The following is a 20,039-nucleotide window of genomic DNA, read 5'->3' as shown; positions in this document are numbered from 1 at the left end:
CAAGCTGCAGGGTAATAGCTGGCACCCTAGGCATGTAGGCTCTCAGTTTCTCCTTGCTGTGGTTAGTCATCTAGAGCACTGTCCTTTTCCCAGATTCTCTGTTCTTGCTGCTCTTACTCTGCCCAATATTAGGGTTGGGGAAGGGAGAGTAGAAAAAGAAATAAAGAGGGTGACTCTGCCTGGTTACTGTTGCTCTAGAACACCAACTAATTACCCCATTGTTATCCCCTAGGCTTATGACTTCTGGAACATGCCACCTGCATCTGTGGAACAGTTTCAGTATTGCCCCTACTTGTAGCTGTCTTCTTCTGGCAGTTCTGAACTGAGGTTTCCACCTTCAATCTTATACTATCTTCTTTCTTTCTGGGATTTCTCACAGCTTCTAGTTTATCATTTGAAATGTTTTAAAATTCAGTTATAATTTCTTCTTTTCCGCCTTCTTTATTTGTTGTTTAAAATCTTTTCTATCATTTCTGGGGATGGAAGCAGCAATAGAAAGCTGATGGGTATGCTCAGTCTGCCTACTTGAACTGGAAACTAGACTCTTTTGTATAAGTTTCCAATTTAAGTAAAACATACAACTTTATAAATTAACTCTTAATCCTTACATTCCTGCTTTTTTTCATACTAAAAATATTAAACAGCTAAAAAAGAAGGGAGAGAGAAACTCTTCGAGTGATTCATTTTGACATACCTGACTGTGTAGTTTTGCTCTGGGATCTATTAGAAATAGGCGTTTCCAGCAATTTTGCCATTGTAGCAAGTTTGCTAGCAGCATTCATAATCTTTTTCTCAGCCCTGTGGGGAATTCCAGAATGTTAAATTAATACAGTTTAAAGGAAAAACTGAGTTTCCTTAGCCCCAGGATTCCTGTTTTCCTATTAGCTCTGCCAACATTTAGGGTAGCAGAGACACAAGCCTCTCTTAACACCCAATGGCTGATCATGCAGAAACGGTTAATTTTGCGGTTAAGGAAAATGCTTAGAAAATGACAACATGCTGTCCTGTGCTCTCAGGTCACACTGTTTGTTTAGACTGAACTTACCCTTCCTGTTTTCCATTATCTTGCAAAATCTGTTGGAGGCAAGTCAAATAATATTTGCGCATCTTTCGGGCAGTTTCTTGACGTTCCCGCAGTACCTCTGCTTTTACCATTTCCGCAGCTCTTTCCTTACTCTCCTGAATATAACGAAGCATGTCACCTGGGGCAGGGGGATCCCCACAAAATGCATGTTTATTAGCATTTTTCAAAAACAGGAGAGGCAGACTTCAGACCAATTTTCTGGGAAATGAAGTGACTGGAGGTAAAGTTTAAATGTTATACTTTTCCACAATCAATAACATGGAGTATTTCAGACCAACATTTTGGTAGACTCAAAGGAGAAATAATCTAAAAGTGCTTTTAGAATGATGACAGCCACATATGGTAGAGAAACATAGCATATTCCCTAGGGAAATTCTGTCGTATTCTGAAATACGGAGGCAAGAAAACACCACAAATAAGAGGCACAGAAGCTTATACATTTCCATCATATATTACATCCGGTTAAGAGAAGAGAAAAAAAAAATATACAGAAAGGGTGAGGCAGAGAGGAAGAGGGAAGCAGACACAAAAAGACAGAAGGAGGCGACATGAGCTGAAGAGACTCCTATTGTTCTGTTGACTTGTGCTCTGAAAATCAATGTTTCATTACTTATTCGATTTTCAGCAGTACTTAGGAGTATCCAACTAAATATAACATTAGCATTCATTAGAGATATACACAAAATGCTACTGCAGGAGAGGGAGGAGACTCACGGTGCCTTCTGAAATTTACATTGAAAAATAGTCTATTTCAAGATTGCTTTTTGTCTTTAACTCAACGTGCTTTGGGACTACCGTTATTTCAGGTTAACAATTTTTTACTAATTCCAGGGCTACAGCCTCCCTCTAAAATATCACCATCCCTGTTACGTATTAAGGATCCAACTCACAGAGGAATCTCCCTCGATATCAGTAAGCTCTTCCTGAAAACCAGATGTTCTACGCCAAAATACTAACTGGAAGACTATTTTTATTATTTGAAGTGGGAAAAATTAAAATGGAATACATATCAACACAAAAGCTCCAACCAACTTCTAAAACAGAAAACAATACACACACACACGTTGTCATATTAGGATTTAAAAACATGCTTAAAATTTCACTTCCCAGTTAAGATGATTGCTAACAAACAGTTGCTTTGTTTGCAGTAATATGGCCTCTGTTAGCACCAGCAACAACTGAAGAGCAAACTCTCTTCACTGATACTGAGTGGGCTTTTCAACATCCACACATGATTCTGATGATCCATCACTTATATTTGGAACTTGAGACCATTCTGCTCATTTTAGTAAAAATGAATGCAATTTTAGGAGACAAACATACATTTCTCCTGTATAAACACTGGTTATTGTTCTGGGAGAAAAATACAATCTATGCAACATTGTGATTAAAAACCAGGAGGTAATCTATTGGGAAAGCATAAACCAGAGAAATGCCCTGCAGGGTGTGCTGCGTCTCCTAGTGCTGCAAAGGACTTGATAAATTTACGTCAATGATTAATCCATTAACCAAATAACAAGAAATAACAGAACAACGCCTAACTAGATCCATTTTCCACGGTCCTTAAAAGTTTATGGTAGGAAGCAATAATTGATATGACATTTTCTTTGGCATTAGTTAAGTTGTAAGATTATAAAATTGTTAGTTTAATATTAGTGTCCAAAAAAGAAACAGGATAATTAACAAAAAAATAACTCTACCCTCACGTCACTTCCAAAAGATATTACTTGGGTGAAATGGATCCATTACTGCATAATTTAGAAAAGGTATCAATGATCTCTTCTAAAAGCACGTAAGATCCCAGAACAAGGTAGTTTGGAAAATTCCCCCAAATTATGACTGCTAGTAGCAAAAAATGCCCAAACCACCTTAAAATCTTGGGAATCTCTTTCAGGACTTACGCTTAATTTTTTTTACAGCTTTAATGTACTGCCCACGAAGCTCTTCCAAGGCCACCCTACTGCATGGCAGGGAAGCATTTTCAACGGCCCCTTCTGACAGTGACCTAAAAAACCCAAAGATTGCAAAAACAGAGATTTTAAGTGGAAAACTTCATTTGAAAAAAATATATATCTATATATTCCAATAAAATGAACAGAGATGTGCTAAAAAATTCATATAGGAGGATTACTATATAGTTATTTAAAATAGGAGAAAAATGGAAACAATTTAAATGTTATAGTTACTTAAATTAATAAATCCACATGATGAAAATCTATGCAGCTATTGAAAAGCATATTATAGGAGAATATCTAACCACAAGGGGACATGTTTTTCTTATATCATTAAGTTAGTAAAAGGTTACAAAATATCTTATACAATAATCTCAATTTTTAAAATGTGCACATGTTGCACGTGTATAAAGGGGCTTAAATGATATAACACAGGATGTTAACAGAGGGTATCTTCTGGGGATAAGATTTTCTCCTTTTTTATACTTTCAGCTGTATAATAATAACAATAATTGATATTCTTGGTATGCTATATTGATATAATTAATATAAAACATTTAAAGATGCAAGAAATAAACTATTTTTTTAAATAGTAAAAGTCTACCTTGGTGGTATTTTACAAAGTGTTCTCAGTTCCTCCAATTTATTCTTCATGTCATTATTTTCTTCTATTAATTCTTCAACAACTTTACTATTCTCTTCTGAAAAAGAAAGATAATGGTGTAGTGGTCCATTAGTCTCTTTTTTCTCGCTCTTCCTTTCCCTTAAGTTCCCAGTGCGAATGTTTAGAGAGAAGTCCGCCCAATTTCCAGTTGTTCCCCGTGTCCTTCATTCCCTGATGGACTCTAATCTGACCACTCGCCATTCTGTTTGCTCAGCACTTAAAATCTGTATTCGACCATCATCTTGTTTTGGGTGACACACTGTCCTGAAGTAGGTTTCCAGCTGTTTCACATGCATGTGTTTTGCTTTCCAATTAGACTGAAGTTCTGTAGAAACACACTAGGTTTTCTAATTTCATGTTCCTCGTGGATCCTGGTGTACAGTCTATGCTCATGCAAATGATCTTTGAACAAGCACCTCAATACAAGATAAAAAGAAAATTAAGTTTAAGTAGGTGCCATTTTCAGAATTAACATAAGATTTTCAATTCTTTGAACCTTTAAAAAGAGGACGAGGAGACTGATGGAGTCCATGTGGTACAGAGGACAAAGCATGGATTTCAGAGTCAGAGAGACGTAGGTTTAACTCCTAGCTCTGCTTCTTACCAGCTGGATGAGCTTAGGTAAATTACTTAACCTTCCTGAACCTGAGTTTTTCATACGTAAAATGGGGAGAATATTACCTACCTTGAAGATTATAATAGAAATAAAATACAAGCACACCACCTTATACAAGACTTGGCAACACCAATGTTTAATAAATATGAACACGGCACCCCATGTTCCCTGCTATGCCACCCTCTCAACCCACCCTATTAAGTTAGGGAATGAATGCTTCTATTCCCCCTAGTAATTGATCTAACTTGTATATCTTAAACCACTCACTCTTACTCCATCACTTTTCAATAAACACTACCAAGACAGTAGAAAATGGAATTTAAGAAACAAAAAAGAAGCCACCCCAATAGCAAAAGTATTATCAACTAATAGATTTACATTAAGACAAACATTGAAATCAAGCTATCAAAAATGACTTAAATTCTGACCCTGACCCCTTATATCAGCCCATTGTTTTGAGCTCAGGATCAACTTTCTTGGATTATTTCTAGGTCTATGAATTACAGAAGACATCAGCGTCAAAAAGCACTATGTAGAATAACTATTCCATGATCACAATGTATGGTGCTAAATATTATTTATAAATAATAATCACATCCAACTGCCCTTGTCATTTTATTACGTAAAATAAATTTTATTGATTTTCAACAAATTTTACAACAGCTACATTGTATCTACATCTATGGTTAGACAAATATCTCATTTACTCTCCCGGCCTCTACTCAAAAGCTAAGCAATCACCATGGGAATTATAACTGTTGAAATGTTTATCTCAAAATTCTTAAAACCCTTTCTTGCCTTAATTATTATCTATCTGTAACAGACTTAGTAAGCAGTAGGTGGAAGTAGGTGGCTTCTCTTAGTCAACAACATTTACCAAAGGTGCTATGATGCCAGGGACCGTGCTAAGTGCTGGGACAAGACTTGATCCTTGTCACTATCAAATCTACGCTCCAGAAGAGAATACAACAAGACTTAATTGCAAGGGTGATGAATGTTATAAAAATCACAAGAGCTTGGGGCTGGCCCCATGGCCGAGTGGTTAAGTTTGCGCACTCCGCTGCAGGAGGCCCAGTGTTTCGTTGGTTCGAATCCTGGGCGCGGACATGGCACTGCTCATCAAACCACGCTGAGGGAGTGTCCCACATGCCACAGCTAGAAGGACCCACAACGAACAATATACAACTATGTACCGGGGTACTTTGGGGAGAAAAAGGAGAAAAATAAAATTAAAAAAAAAAAATCACAAGAGCTGTGGGGCCAGCCCCGTGGCCAAGTGGTTGGGTTCGCATGCTCCACTTTGGTGGCCCAGGATCTCACAGGTTCGGATCCTGGGTATGGACATGGCATCACTCGTCAAGCCATGCTGAGGCGGCATCACACATAGCACAACCAGAAGGACTTACAACCAGAATATACAACTATGTCCTGGGGAGATTTGCGGGGGAGAAGGAAAAAAAAAAAAAGAGAGAGAAGATTCGCAACAGATGTTAGCTCAGGTGCCAATCTAAAAAAAAAAAAAAATCCTAAGAGCTGTGGGGAATATCTAACAGAAGAACCTAGTCCAGTCTGGGGTGGTTAGGAAACCCCCTGAAAAGTAACATACTGGGGGAGAGATGAGCAGGAGTCAGCCAGGCAATGTGGACTGGACTAGGATGGAACGGTCCAGTCAATGGAAAGACACATCCTGGTAAAGGGAGAGATGAAAAGAGGTCCAGAGAAAAGAGAATGAGAGAATAAGAGAATAATTCTCTATGAGAGAATAAGAAGGCTGGGGGAAGACGATGTTGAGGGGCTGGCAGATGCTGGATCATGAAAGGTTTCTTAAACTACGTTAAATTAAGTGTTTGTATTTCATAGTGAGGGCCACACAAGCCACTGAAGGGCTTTAAACGAAACAGTGTCCTGATCCAATTTACATTTTTGAAAGGTCACTCTTGTAGCCTGATGGAGAACAGACTGGAGGGGCAAGATTAGAAGCAGAAAGAGTCAGGAGGTGACTATTGTCCAGGCAAGTGATAGATGTGAATGTAGGAAAAAAGTGAGCCTATTCACCTGGTCTTTTCTGCATGATGCAATTATTTGGGACCCTTGCATTCAGTCCTTCATTCATTTATTATTGTCTGGTGTGTAGTGGACACCATGACTACAACGATGAACAAGATAAGATATATTCCTTATTCTCAGGGAACTTATAGGTTGGAAAGGATATCAAGCAAGTAACTAAAAAACTAAATACAGAATAGTAATAGAGGAGGAGCCATGTACCATGGGGCCACACAGAAGCAGCCCATCTAACTCAGACAGGAAAACCAAGGAACGTTCTGCAGATAAGGCCTCTTCTCAGTTGCGTTGTAAAGGATGAGAAGAGTTGGGCCAACATGGGAATGAGAGGGTGAAGTGTAGGACGGAGTCACAACATTGTATGCAAGGTCCAGCAGCAAAAGAAAGTTCCTGACCAGTTCAGGCATTTGAAATATTTCAAATGTAAGGACTATAGAGCACGGGATATAAGTGAATAGTGAAGGTAAGAGGGAGCACCCACCCTTCCCTTTTTCAGAGGAGAAAGAGGAACCGGCAGAAGATACCCCTTCCAGATAACTCTCCCTTGAGCATTGTGAAGAACAGACTGGAAGGAGGCCAGACCAGACCCATATGCCTTTGTTCACGTCTTCTCCCTCTGCCTAGAATGCTGGTCTCTTCGGCAAACGCTGTCATCTTTGAAGGCTTAGCCCAGCCTTCCTTAACTCTAATAGGAGGAAGAGGAACCGGCAGAAGATACCCCTTCCAGATAACTCTCCCTTGAGCATTGTGAAGAACAGACTGGAAGGAGGCCAGACCAGACCCATATGCCTTTGTTCACGGCATATGGGTCTGGTCTGGCCTCCTTCCAGTCTGTTCTGGAAGAGACATCCAGAACATCCTTAACATCCTTTCTTCCAAGTTTACACAAACATATGCCAGTAGCACTTGATGCTACTTAACATCCTTTCTTCCAAGTTTACACAAACATATGCCAGTAGCACTTGATGCTACAATTATTCATTAATCTGTTTTTAGTTCTCCTCACATGATGACAAGCTTCGTGAAGAAAGGGAACAGAGTCTTGTACATCTCCATCAGAACTGGAATTCTGTCTGATATATTCACCGCTACCTCCCCAGTGCCTAGAACGCTGCTTGATACATATTGAGCACTCAATATCTGTTTAATCAAAAAAGGAAGAAAAGAATGTGACCTTTTAATCAGAGCTCCAATTTGCCTCTTTTGAGTTGAGTAACAATTTTTGGTTAAGAAAAACAAGGTCCAAATTAGTTTACATTAATCCCCAAAGAGAATCAGTGCCCACATTAATTAAAATGCCACATTTGAAACTTTCCACAAGGATCAAAGGGATTTACAGTGGTAGCTGTGCTACTTCAAATGCTAACCTCCAATTTTTTCCACTACAGCTTTGTGCTTCCTTTCTAAATGCTGAAGATGCCTACAGCATTTCTCCAGTTTTCTTTTCAGATCTTGACATTCCTGCTTTGTCTTTTCAAGTTCTTGGAAGCAGTGTCCACAGTATGAATCTTTAATTTCAAGGGTCTTTTTCTTATCTGCAAAAATTAAATGATAGCAAACTTTTATATCAATTCAGATCAAGAACTACCAAAAAGAAAGAAAGGACGGAAGGAAGAGAGGAAAGAAACCAAGTGACATGACTAAAGGCTACAGTGTAACTGAAAAGAGAATGACACCTGAGAGAGAAAGACTTGGGTTTAAGTCCTGTTTCCACTATTAATTGGCTGTGTGACTCAGAGTGTATTACTTAAACTCTCTGAGACTTAAGTTTTTTAATACATAAAATTGAATAATATCATCTATTTAAAAAATTGCTATGAAACATAATGCTCAGATGTTAGTATTGAATATCATTCACTACTATAAAAAACCAGGAATCGTCAAGAAATGGCTGACTCCATTATTGAGACAGGGGATATACAAGATGAAACTAGAATATTTTGCTATGCCAGAAAGTAAGAAATTACTCGAAATTACAGGCAAATCACAAGGACATAGGAGCCAGTTTGAAGAGGCTACACTAGCTGAATCTGGGACAATTTGAACACCAATTAAGTATAATAATGAATTATAAAGTATTGAAAAAAACAGAAACCCATGAGTCAGAACAATAATCCTACTGATAATGAGATGGATGGGTGGGTAAGTTGGTAGGTACTTAGACAGATGGACAAACAGATACATAAACAGACAGATAAATAAATAACTACACAGACAAACTAGAGGGGAAGATTCTTGATTATAACAACATGCCAAGTGCCAACGGGTAGAAGTGGAGGGAGGTCTGAAGTTGGAAAAATTCTGATGTTGCAACCACCATAGTAAAGAGTGGATCAGAGAAGTATCATCAACGACTGGTAAATACAGGGAAAGTTTTAATGAGGAGAAGGACATTTTCATGGTCTCAAAGGTGTCTCCCCACAGACTGCTTATTAGTTTCAAGAGGGAAAAAAACCCAGTAATTATACAGTGAAGAAACTGGACACCACTTTGACCAGGTGCTCAATAAACTCCCCAATAAAAGACAAATGGGTATCGTGCACTTCCACATGTGATAACATGTCACCTGTGCGGTGTTCCAGCCAAGAAAACACACCCTGAATCTAATCAGGAAGAAAGAAACTCAAAATGAGGACAGTTCTATTAAAAGCCAGGGGAAAGGTAGTGTTGGAGAGAGCAGAGAATATGTCTCTCAAGTATGTCAGTGCCGTAAAAGGTAAAGAGAGGCTGTGGAAATATTCTAGAGGAAAGGAGAGTAAAGAGACATGACATCTAAACGTAATACCTGACCCCAGACAAATGCCCTTTCTGTAGGGGAAAAAATGCTGTAAAAGACAGTATTGGGTCAATTGAAAATTAGAATACAGACAATAGATCGATACATTTTCATCTAATGTGAAATTTACTGTATGAAAGTTATACAACAAAAATTCCTATCTTTGGAAAATACACACTGACATATTTAGGGGTAAAAGAGCACAACGAATATAACATCATCAAATGGTTCAGGAAAAAAATGAAATGTTCACATGCACATACAAACAGAAGAGCACAAAATAAGGTAAAATGTTATCAATAGATGTATCCAGGTAAAAGGTATAGGAGTGTTCTTTGCAATTATTTTTATTTTTGCAACTTTTCTGTAAGTTTGAAATTGTCTCCAAGTGAAAAAAGATTTAAAACTGTCAGGAGGTATAAATGTATAAAAATTGTTCAGCACAGTACCTGGCATAGAACAAATATACAATAAGTAATAGCTATTGCTATTAGTAATATATAGAATTTATAAAATTTAAGTAATATATAAAAATGATACAAAAAGTAGATTATTACTATTAACAAAATCGATATAATAAAGTAGGAATATAAACTGGCACAGACTCAGAGGCCAATATCCAAAATGTTGATGTAAAATCATTGGTCCAGCAAAATTATTCTTAACTCTCTCCTGACTTTTGAGTTTCATTTAAATAGTGCCATCTATGTTCATGAGCATCAAAGGATTAATGAAGCATCACACTGGTACCATACATGGCATTCATATTTTTCATTTAAGATACTGTTGTAAAACTAGAAACCAGTGAAATGCTCACTGACAAGAGAATAGATAAATTATAGTATGTTCATACAATGGGTTACTATACAGCAATGAAAAGGAATGAATTAGAGCTATATGCATTAATAGAGACAAATCTTGGAAGTTTGATATTAAGTGGAAAAAAGCAAGTTACAAAGACTATAATGAGTATTAAACCATTTTTATAATGTTAGACGACAAACAAAATAAAGCAACAGCTTTTTGAGAATATATATATTTGGTCAAAACATAAAGAAAAGCAAAAGAGTAATTTTTAAATATCAGAATATTTGTTACCTCAGATTGCAGGGAATTTACAGGGATGAAACTGTGGTATAGCACACGAGGATCTTCAACAATATTGGCGATGTTCTATTTTTAAGTCATATAGTGCATTCCTGGTTGTTAGGCTTCATAACTTATATGTGCATTATATGTATTCTTTGCATGTATCAAGTATTTCATAATTAATGCTTAAATTATTTTTTAAAAATTATAAGATATTGGGAGAATATAACCAAACAATTAACAGTGGTATTCTCTGGTGGCAGGATTGCAAAGGACTTATCACTTAATATATCTTTCGGATAATTTAATCCTTTCTAAAGAATTTAACGTGTTTGCTTTTAGGGAAAAATGATTGAAGAAAGAAAAACAAATCCTTTTATAGTCTGATTTGTCTTAAGTCAAAACTGATTTCTTTCATATTGATAGGACTTCCCAAGGCCAAATTATATCTAAAACTTCTTTCTACCCATTTCACAAATTAAAAAAATAATTGTCAGGTTATTCCAGATATAACAATAGACATAAAATGACATTGAAAAGAAAGAAGCAAAATACAAATTAAGGTAGTATTACCAGGTACATCATTGGCAATAGATATTCAACCGTCTAGCACCTAGAAATAAAGGAAAAGGGTCTATGGACAAGGAGAAAAATAACCATCAACTGACTTCTTAGGAAAGGCAGAGTTCTCTAGAATTCTGGTAGTGCTGCTTGCTGAATTAGAGACGTGTGGAAACTAAGGTTACTGACTCAGCAGTTATGATCTGCTTTGGTAAATCTTAGTTCTTTTCCAGGTTACAATGGAGACAGCAGAAAAGAAACAGAGCGTGTATGTGTTTGTATGTGGAGGGAAGAAGCAGGATACAAGGGGCCAATATCCTAAAAGAGGATTGGAGGCAATAAAAGACATGCCAATTACCGCTTCAGAAATGCCAGCGAAGAGGCAACAGAAGCCCGATAGTTCTCAGTGAGCTCTTAATACCTCAAGGGGCCATAGTACAAGACAATCACTATTTTTCATAATGACAACTCTAAGTCATTAAGTTAAACTATTCATTCATCAAATATTCAAGGAACACAAACTAGGTGTCATTCACTCTGCCATGTGTTGGAGAGGAAGAGATAAAAACACTGTCCCTGCCCTCAAGAAACTCACAAATATATCAGAAAACCTAATACACTTCAGAAAGATTTCCATAAAAAACGGTTGAAATAAGCTTTAGTAATGGGAATGAAAAGGTCTCAGTTATTTGGCAATTCTCTTATGTGAAACCCTGGATTTCTCAATAAAGTCAGGTAATAAAAACATGAGTGCTTTACAGAATTCTCATTATTCCCCTTACAATAAGAATCATTTATGAATGGAGAGAAGTCATGAAGACAGAAGTAAGAGGGCCTAGAGCCACTCTGTCTTCTAAATGCAAAAAGAAACCAGGCAGAGGACATACATTAAGTAGGAGTAATATCACAGATTTGTTCCCTTATAAAAACTGGACACATCTTTGCTTTCCTTTTATCCTCAAAGCAACCGTCTGGAACTGCATTATGGATGTTACAAAGATCAAGAGGAATAAAATCCCATTACCAGCTTCTGCTTCTGTTTCCTGCAAGGCCAGGGGCTGAGCGTGGTATCCAGAAGTGGGTGCAGGAAGGACTGCAGGGACGCTGGGGTCTCCCCTGACAGTCACCCCTGGAGCAGGATCCTCAGAGATCTTGGCCATATTTGTCTGAAATAGATTATCTTCATAGTTAATACCTAATTAAAATCTTTACACAATTCTCTATTTAAAATGCTAACATTAAAAATATAAAAGAAAACATTGCCTGAAAAAAATCTTGCCTAAACTATCACCAATATTTTTCTTAGGGTGTTACAGGAATACTGTCATTATTATGAACTAGTCTCCTATGACCATATTTGCCAAATTACAGCATTATCTGGCAGAGGACTGGTGGGCCAGCTATGAGACAAACAGAAGACATAGTTTGCATGTGTACACATACACACACACACATGAATTTAAGATATTTTAATGGTTTATGTGGTCAAACCACAGGAGAGACTATGTGAAATGAGAATTGTTCTGGAAAATCCAGAACATTTTCATTGCAGCAGGGGTCAAATTCATTAGAAACTATAATACCAACTTTTTGCCTGCCATGAATGGAAAGTAACAACAATAATAAAAAAAAAGAAATTAATTTATATAGTATGTTTCTAAATACTTTGACATATACCATCACTTAGTAAGGAAGGCCAGTTGAATTCCAATGTTAAAAAGAGAAATTGAGGCTCACTTAAATTAAATATCTTGCACGAGACCATTTCTTCACTAACATTCATTGAACACTTTCTGTGTTCTAGCCCCTGTTCCAGCAATATAGCTACTAAATTCATTAATGGTCAGACATTCTTTTAAGGCAATATTTTCAGATTTTGGACTACTAAACTCCTAGGAACCAGAACAGGCGATGTGGAGAAAGCTGCCTTGTTTAATTACTTAAAACACATGACATACACTTGATTCTAGAAGACTTGATTTTGATTATGAGAAATTCATTTAACTGACTGTCAAGAAACTTTCCTACAATGTCCAACAGAAGCAGAGGTCAGCAGATACAGAGAAAATGCAAACTCCAGACAATCAAGAGGATATGAGGTTGAGGTCAAAAGGAATAATAAAAGTTGAACCCTAAGGTAGCCAGTGTTTCCAGTTTCTACTCAAAACTGGGGAAAAGTCAAGATGACAAAAAAGGTGGGACAGCCACCTTTTTGTCTTACTTTTAACTTGATTTTGGTGGTTAAGCAAAGACAGAAGACATCCTTAAATGTCTGAAAATTTTGCTCCAATTTATACTTCTGTTTTCTTTTATCCATTATAAACTGCTGCATTCACATATTTTCATAAACATTCATTTTCTTGGAAACTCCATCTTTAATTCATTGCATCCTCTCCATTTAAAAAAACTTTTGATCATCTAAGTTATTTTAATGAGGACTTGTTTTATATCTATGGATCATTTTTTCCTATTTGAATTTTCACGAACAGTTCTAAAAACTACAAATAATTCATAGCTCTTCACATTTATGGCACCTATATTATAACTTATAATCACTGCTTTACAATAATCATTGCTTTACCTTGAGGTCCTGAGATAAGTGAGCTCTAAAATGGCAGAAGGTCAAGTATTCTCCTACGACAAATGCTGGATAAGGCATTTCAAAGCCACCCTTTTCTCAGGAACGGTATCTGATCCCACCCAACAGAAGTTGCACAAATCTAAATTCTTAGGCAAATTATGTAATTCTGTCTTCATAGACATGTGACCCACATTGACTCATACAGCTGATCTGACACTGCTTGCACAATGATAAGCCCTATAAAAAGACCCCAGGGTTGATTATATATTAATAGTAGGAGAAAGATGTATTTTCTTGATTTTCCTGGCAAACTGACATTCCTTTTCAGGTAAGCAAACTTGAAAGTGTATAACATGATTTTCCTATCACTTCTCATCCTTAAAAACTGCTACAAATAATAATTTTTATTTTAATTATCTATTTTTTTCAAAAATTCTCAATAAACGATTACAAGCAGTATTCGTGGGAAACAATCTTTCCCAGTTATTTTTACATTGAAAGCAACTATTAAGTAGTCACATCTGTGTGAAATCAAGAATAAAAAATATCAATGGGGGTGAACTGGGATGGGGTAGACCATGTCTCAGTCCCTCTGCCTCTAAAATTCTGTAACGTTTCACACGCAGGACGCAGAGAGGCCAAGCTGTGTCATTCGTATCCCACCAAAACTCGAGGAATTAGACAGGCCAGGGGGTTATTTTTTCTTTTTCAGATAAGCAACTATAATATATGACTACTCAACGTAATAAGCTAGTTATCCCCAAGTGTGGGACTGGAACTCAGACTTTTTTCCTAGCTTATTGTTCTTTCCAGGAGGTATTAATACCAAATAACCAAATCCTGGCCTTGAAAATTTTTAATCACAACATCTTAATGAAACTTAACTCTTATGTCTCAACTCTTCTATCAAACAAACCTTATAATATTGACATTTTTTTCCCTACCTCTAATTCCAAATGTCAAAATTGGCTAATCACAATGCCTAGAATATCATTCTGGAGTTTTCATGCATACCTAATTTAATCATAAGGTAGCAAGATTCTGGTTTTATGGATCTTCCACACAAACTGAAAGCTGGTGTCAGAGAGTACTTATACAACTAAAAGAATACAACTAATTCTTTCTACATGCACATGTATAGTACACCAACAAAATTAGGCATCGGAGTTTTGTGTGAGTGAACCATATATCCATTTGCCTGCTTCTACATTAACATTCTTTGTACTTAGTTGGCATTTTTCGCCTACATGAGATATAAATTCCTTGAGGGCAAGAAATAGGCTTCCAAATTCTTTAGGAGCTCTTAGGAAACCCTAGTTTATTACAATGCATATTTCTTGAAGTGATTATGCCCAAAAAACAAAAATAGGAATGAGAGTGACTCAGTTTCTGAAATCTCAGGCCCTTACAAAGAATAGCGTATATTTTTTAGGAAAAAGACGTCTAGAGGCTAAGAGCTCTGCCTCATACTTGTGGCACTAGGAAGAAGGAAAATTTTTTTGGCAAAAAACAATGCAATCCTTTCGATTTGGTACGAAAAGTTTTTTAAACCACTGGTAAAAACACAATCTTACATCTTTATTAAACTATAAAATGAAGAAAGGCAAAAATGCCATCTGTAACTTCTACAACCATCTTTGGCGTTTAATAACAGCTCTTTTCACTTCTCAGGAACATACCTTTTCCCATTCTGAGTTGGTGCTTTCTACAAGTAGGGAGAGTATATCTTGAAACGCGTTCTGTATGCAGGCCTTTACTTTTTCAAAATATTGTACAGACACCCATTTTGAAGAACAAGTTGACAGGAGTTCCAAAAGTTGCTTGTTCTCTGAACCACTGACATGCTCCTTTTGGGCATCCTTTAAGAGAAATTCAAGTACAGTTAGGATGTCTTCCTCATACTGAGAGATTTCCAGTTGAATCCGCCTGGCTTCCTGCATGGTCCATTCTCTACGACTCTGTTCTAGACATGTTTGTAGCTCTGTCTCCTTCTGAAGAAGGAGTTCAGTCTTTTGTTTCACAAAATCTTCTTTAGCTGCCGCAAGCACCTCATTAATTTTATTTCGATGATCATCTAAAAATTGCCGGTAATCTTGCTCATTTTGTTCTTGAATTCTGTGGATTTCTTCTTGCTTTTCTTTGTTCCATTCACTCCGGGCCTTTGCCAGCTCAGCCCTGACAACCACAGGGACTTCCTCGTTCTTTAACTCAAGCTCTCTCTGAAGAGAATGAATCTTCTCTTCCAATTCCTTTCCAGGGATGACATTTTTCTTCACATTTTCAAGCTCGCTTTTCCATTTCTCCTTAGCTTCAGAAACAGCAAACAATATCTAAAAGACACAACAATGTATATTTAAAACTCTTCATGATTCTCCTCATTAACAAAAAAATTAAACTGAAGTAACTATTTGGCTTAACTTGCGAACTTAGTAAGAGACTTAAAATCAAAATTAAGAGGAGAAAGTAAATTTAGATAAGACATTGTTCCTAAAGTATACTCACATTGTACTTAAGGATCTTTTCCTTCATTTTAAATCACCTAATATTTTATATCTTATGCTATTTAAAAAACAAAACATCAGTTCCTTGATGGAGAACTAGAAACTTAAACTGACCAAAAGTATATATATACGATTATACAACCATCCCAAACTAATTTTAGAAAATAATTCACATTAGTTTTTCTTATACACATGCAGTCTCAAATTTTGTCTAAGCCCCCAACAAATGAGGTATCTTTTACATAAAGCAAAAGCAGCCTCATAAGGAAATCTTACTATTACTCAGGAATATAACACACACCTGCATAATAACTTGCTGCAAACATAACTGTATTTTAATGTAATTTTAGAGGTTAGAACAGTTCATTAAATGACAATACCAAAAAGAAAGTCTTTTTTTATTAATCTAATTTTGTTCATAAAAGCATAACAAGAATAGTAGATCAAAGAAAATAACAACAGATAACCAAAAGGGAATAGGGAATCAAAAAACCTGAGTTCTAGCACTAATCCTGCCTTTGATTGAAGAGGCAGCCCAGCACAGTGCTTAACAACTGCTAGAATTAACCCACCAGCCGTGGGACACAGACAGACCCGTTCCTTAACTTCCTTGAGCCTCAGTTTCCTCATCTATAAAATGGGGATAAGTACAATGCCCACCTGACAGAGGTTTTTTAGGATTAAAGGACAAAAGGAGATAATCCGCTTAAAGCACTTGACCTAGAGCCTGGGGGATAAGGAATCAATAAATGTTATGTGGTCATTATTACTTTTGGCTGCATGGCCTTAGAAAAGTCACTTACTCTCCTTTACACTTGGTGTTTTCATCCATATAATGAAGGGAATGGATAATGACCCGGAGTGCCTTTTACTTCTAACATTCCCTGACTGAATTCAAAGAAGTCACAAGGATACAATTGTTAAAAGAAGAACAGGGCATCTCCAGAGGCTGATATATAGTGTGTATATATATATATATATATATATATATATATATATATATATACTGTATATACAGTGGTGACTGCTATATATCAATACTCTACATAAGCTCCGGATGCTGAGATAGGGGATCTGCTTTCTAAATTTTCAGCTACTATATAATTACAGCAAATAGCTTCAACTATATAGATTCTTAAACACATGTAATATACCTTTATTCAACATGTGTTCCTGAATAGTTGCACATAAATCAAAAATTTTGAATTGTATTTTACGTTTACTAAAGGAACCCACTATTTAAGATGAGCTTTACAAAGGAATTCACAGGATAATTATTTTGCTACCAGCAGAATAACCCAGTAGTGATGTGAAACGTGTAAAGAGTGCTTTTAGGGAAAACAGTCATGTCACAATGGATGCCTGGAAATCATTACCAGGTGACTTGGGTGGAGGTGGAAGACCCCATGGAATTTGGATGACCCACCCAACCCCACCAAAAGTGTGCATCCTCTCACATGAAGTTTTACAAGGAGAATTTGACAGCACTGATCGCCTCAGTGGTTCCTAACATTGCTACACATTAGAAACACCTGAGGAACTTTTAAAAATCCTGACGCCCAGGCCACACTCTGCACCAAATAAAACATAAAACCTGGGAGTGGAAGTGGAATAACAGTATTTTTTAAAGATCCTCAAACTTTTTCAATGTGCAGCAAAGTTTAGGAACCACTGAAGCAACCTGACTACTTCTGAACTCTGGAAACTGGCTTTAAATTTCCTCAGACCATGATGGATCACTCTAATCTTACGAGAACTCTCCAGCCAATGCTATGAAACGGGCCCCTTGCCCACCACCTTCAGTTTATAGGAAGGATTTGCAACACATCAACAGTATGTATTGTGGCTGAATAATTATCTAGAATAGTGCTACCCAAGTGTGGATCAAAGACCAGCAGTGTCACATCACTGGGAGCCTGGTAGAAATCCAAATTCTCAGGACTACTCTAGACCCATCAGATCAGAATCTCTAGGAGCAAAGCCCAGGAATCTGCTTTCACAAACCCTCCAGGTGATTCTCACACCTGCTAAGGTTTGAGAAGCAACACACTGTGCTCTGTTCTACGTTTCTGTATTCACATACATTCAGGCCTTGTGTTCTTAAGGAAAGATCTCCTGCCTATTTTATTTTCTATAGTCTACCCAACTTTATTCTTCTTCTTGACTTCTGAGCTCTGAGGCACATGCACACCACCAGACTGTCTCCTCTCCCTCTTAAATTTCCTTTTGAAATATTTCAACGTGCTAAAAAGTACAGAGAACATGTATGTACTACTAGATAAAAAGAAAAATAATAAAATGGATTTTTTATTAATGTTGAGTTATTTCCTTAAGTAATTTGTGGAATAAGATTATGAATACAACATATAAATCATTTATAATGTCTGTTACACACAGTATTTTCCAAAACAGTTTTGACATCAGGAGAGTAGTATATTCCTGACACTACAATCTACTATATTTTGTGCATTACAATTAAGAAGAAAGGATTTATATATATGGCAGAAAATTGCACCTTAAGTTTGCTATTTGGACTTCTCATGGAGACTATCTGTTCATATCCTTGGTGTGCTTATCCATAGATTCTTGTTTCTCTTATAAATTTGTATTGTTTTCCTTATCATACATTAGAATTAATGTTTCTTCCATTTGATTCATTTTCCTTATTTTTTATTATCCCCTCACTCTTGTTTTTATTACAAAAACAAAAATGTTTTAAATGTTTGCACATATTTTATCCATATTTGCTACTGTGTCTGTTGTCTCAAAATGGAGTTAGTATGATACAGATCTGAAATACTCAATTTAATTATTTTATACTTTCATTTAAAAATGTTTAATTTCTTAATGAACCTAGAGTTTACTGTGATGTATGGAGTGAGTAAAAATTTTTCCAAAGTGCCATCTGACTATCATAAGACTATTTATTATGGAATAATTCCTCATTCCCTTGTTTTGAAACAATTTATTAAGCTTTTATTCATAATTGGGCCTATCTCTGAAGTCTGTAGAGTAGTGAATAAAAAAGAATTCTATTTTTGTGACTCAGCTCTCTCTGAATTGTTGCTTTCCAACATATTCTATTATGTGTTAGGGCTGGACTACTATTTCTTTTCCAGAACATTTAAAACATTTCTAGTCCTTTCAGTTTTCCAAATAAATTTTAGAATTATTGTGTCAAATTTCAAAAGTAGGTTGAGTTTATTGGTATTTTGATTAGAATTGGTTTATACTAATAAATTAAGTTGGGAGAATACAAACGGTTATAAAATCTGATGTTCTGAGTCAAGGAACATGACATTTCTGAAAAAGAGAGTTGGCTATTTACCAAGGAGAATATGTTATAAGATGACTGACACAGCACAGAAAACAATCTTTAAGCATGTGAAAGGCTACTGTATAGCTAATGATAAACAGATAAACACCTTTTCTCAATATCCCCTAAGGAGTGAATGGGACTTAGTTTCACAGGTAGTGTTATCTTCCTGATTACAAGAGTTTCAAGACCCTAAACTATATTCTCTCTCCCCCATCAATTTGATGATGATGAGAACAGACACCACCAGTCAGGCCCTGAGCTAATGCTTATTAACGTGCATTGTCGTATCTAATCCTTCCACATCACTGCGAGAAGGTCCAAATTCCCAGGACGGAGAAGAGAGAAGAGGCCAGGAGAGAGGCCCTCCTGAAGCGTCTTTCCAGGAGAGCTCTTACCCGTTTGGCCACAGAGATCTCTTGCTGTTCTTCCCACTTCTTCTGTTCTGCTCTGACACATGCTTTATACTCTGCAAGCTCAGGCATTTCTTCCAGCCATCGATGACGAGCATTTTGCACAGCTGTTTCTACCTGCAGGACATTGCAAGAGAAAGAGGTAAAGTGAGATATAAAATTTCAGAAAGATCCCATTGGCTAACAGCAACTATGGTTTCAGGTGTATTTCACATTGTGTTATACTACATTAGTTACACTGACTTCAAGTACCCTAGCTTATCCCACATAGCAGATTCTAATTCTTCTGTTCTAAATTTCCCACACTGTCCCATGCAAATGCCACAGCAGGAAGCGGGAATCTATAAATGTTTGATGGCTAGTACTATTACTAGAAAATTTTATACAAAATACCAATTGCCATGTCCAACAAACTCCTATCT

At 36.6% G+C, this 20,039-nt stretch overlaps 1 protein-coding gene across 11 annotated transcripts in view; it reads right to left on the bottom strand.

The window, feature by feature from the left end:
* CEP152 (centrosomal protein 152) overlaps positions 1–20,039 on the bottom strand; it is a 92,313-nt gene that overhangs the window by 3,208 nt on the left and 69,066 nt on the right. For 7 of the 11 annotated variants that reach the window (XM_070271334.1, XM_070271351.1, XM_023617852.1 and 4 more), the window contains exons 19-26: positions 19,603–19,734; positions 15,067–15,717; positions 11,831–11,972; positions 7,748–7,915; positions 3,641–3,737; positions 2,986–3,089; positions 1,046–1,202; positions 695–798 (exon numbers count right to left, since the gene is read on the bottom strand). In XM_070271334.1, the coding sequence (XP_070127435.1) occupies positions 695–798; positions 1,046–1,202; positions 2,986–3,089; positions 3,641–3,737; positions 7,748–7,915; positions 11,831–11,972; positions 15,067–15,717; positions 19,603–19,734 (1,555 nt within the window). The remainder of the gene's footprint in view (positions 1–694; positions 799–1,045; positions 1,203–2,985; positions 3,090–3,640; positions 3,738–7,747; positions 7,916–11,830; positions 11,973–15,066; positions 15,718–19,602; positions 19,735–20,039) is intronic. The other 4 variants (XM_070271365.1, XM_070271360.1, XM_070271379.1 and 1 more) reach the window with 1 other exon arrangement.

Source organism: Equus caballus, chromosome 1 (assembly GCF_041296265.1).
Source record: "Equus caballus isolate H_3958 breed thoroughbred chromosome 1, TB-T2T, whole genome shotgun sequence".
Classification (NCBI taxonomy): domain Eukaryota; kingdom Metazoa; phylum Chordata; class Mammalia; order Perissodactyla; family Equidae; genus Equus; species Equus caballus.
Note: the sequence above shows the minus strand (reverse complement) of the source record. Positions and strands in the feature narration are given on the sequence as shown.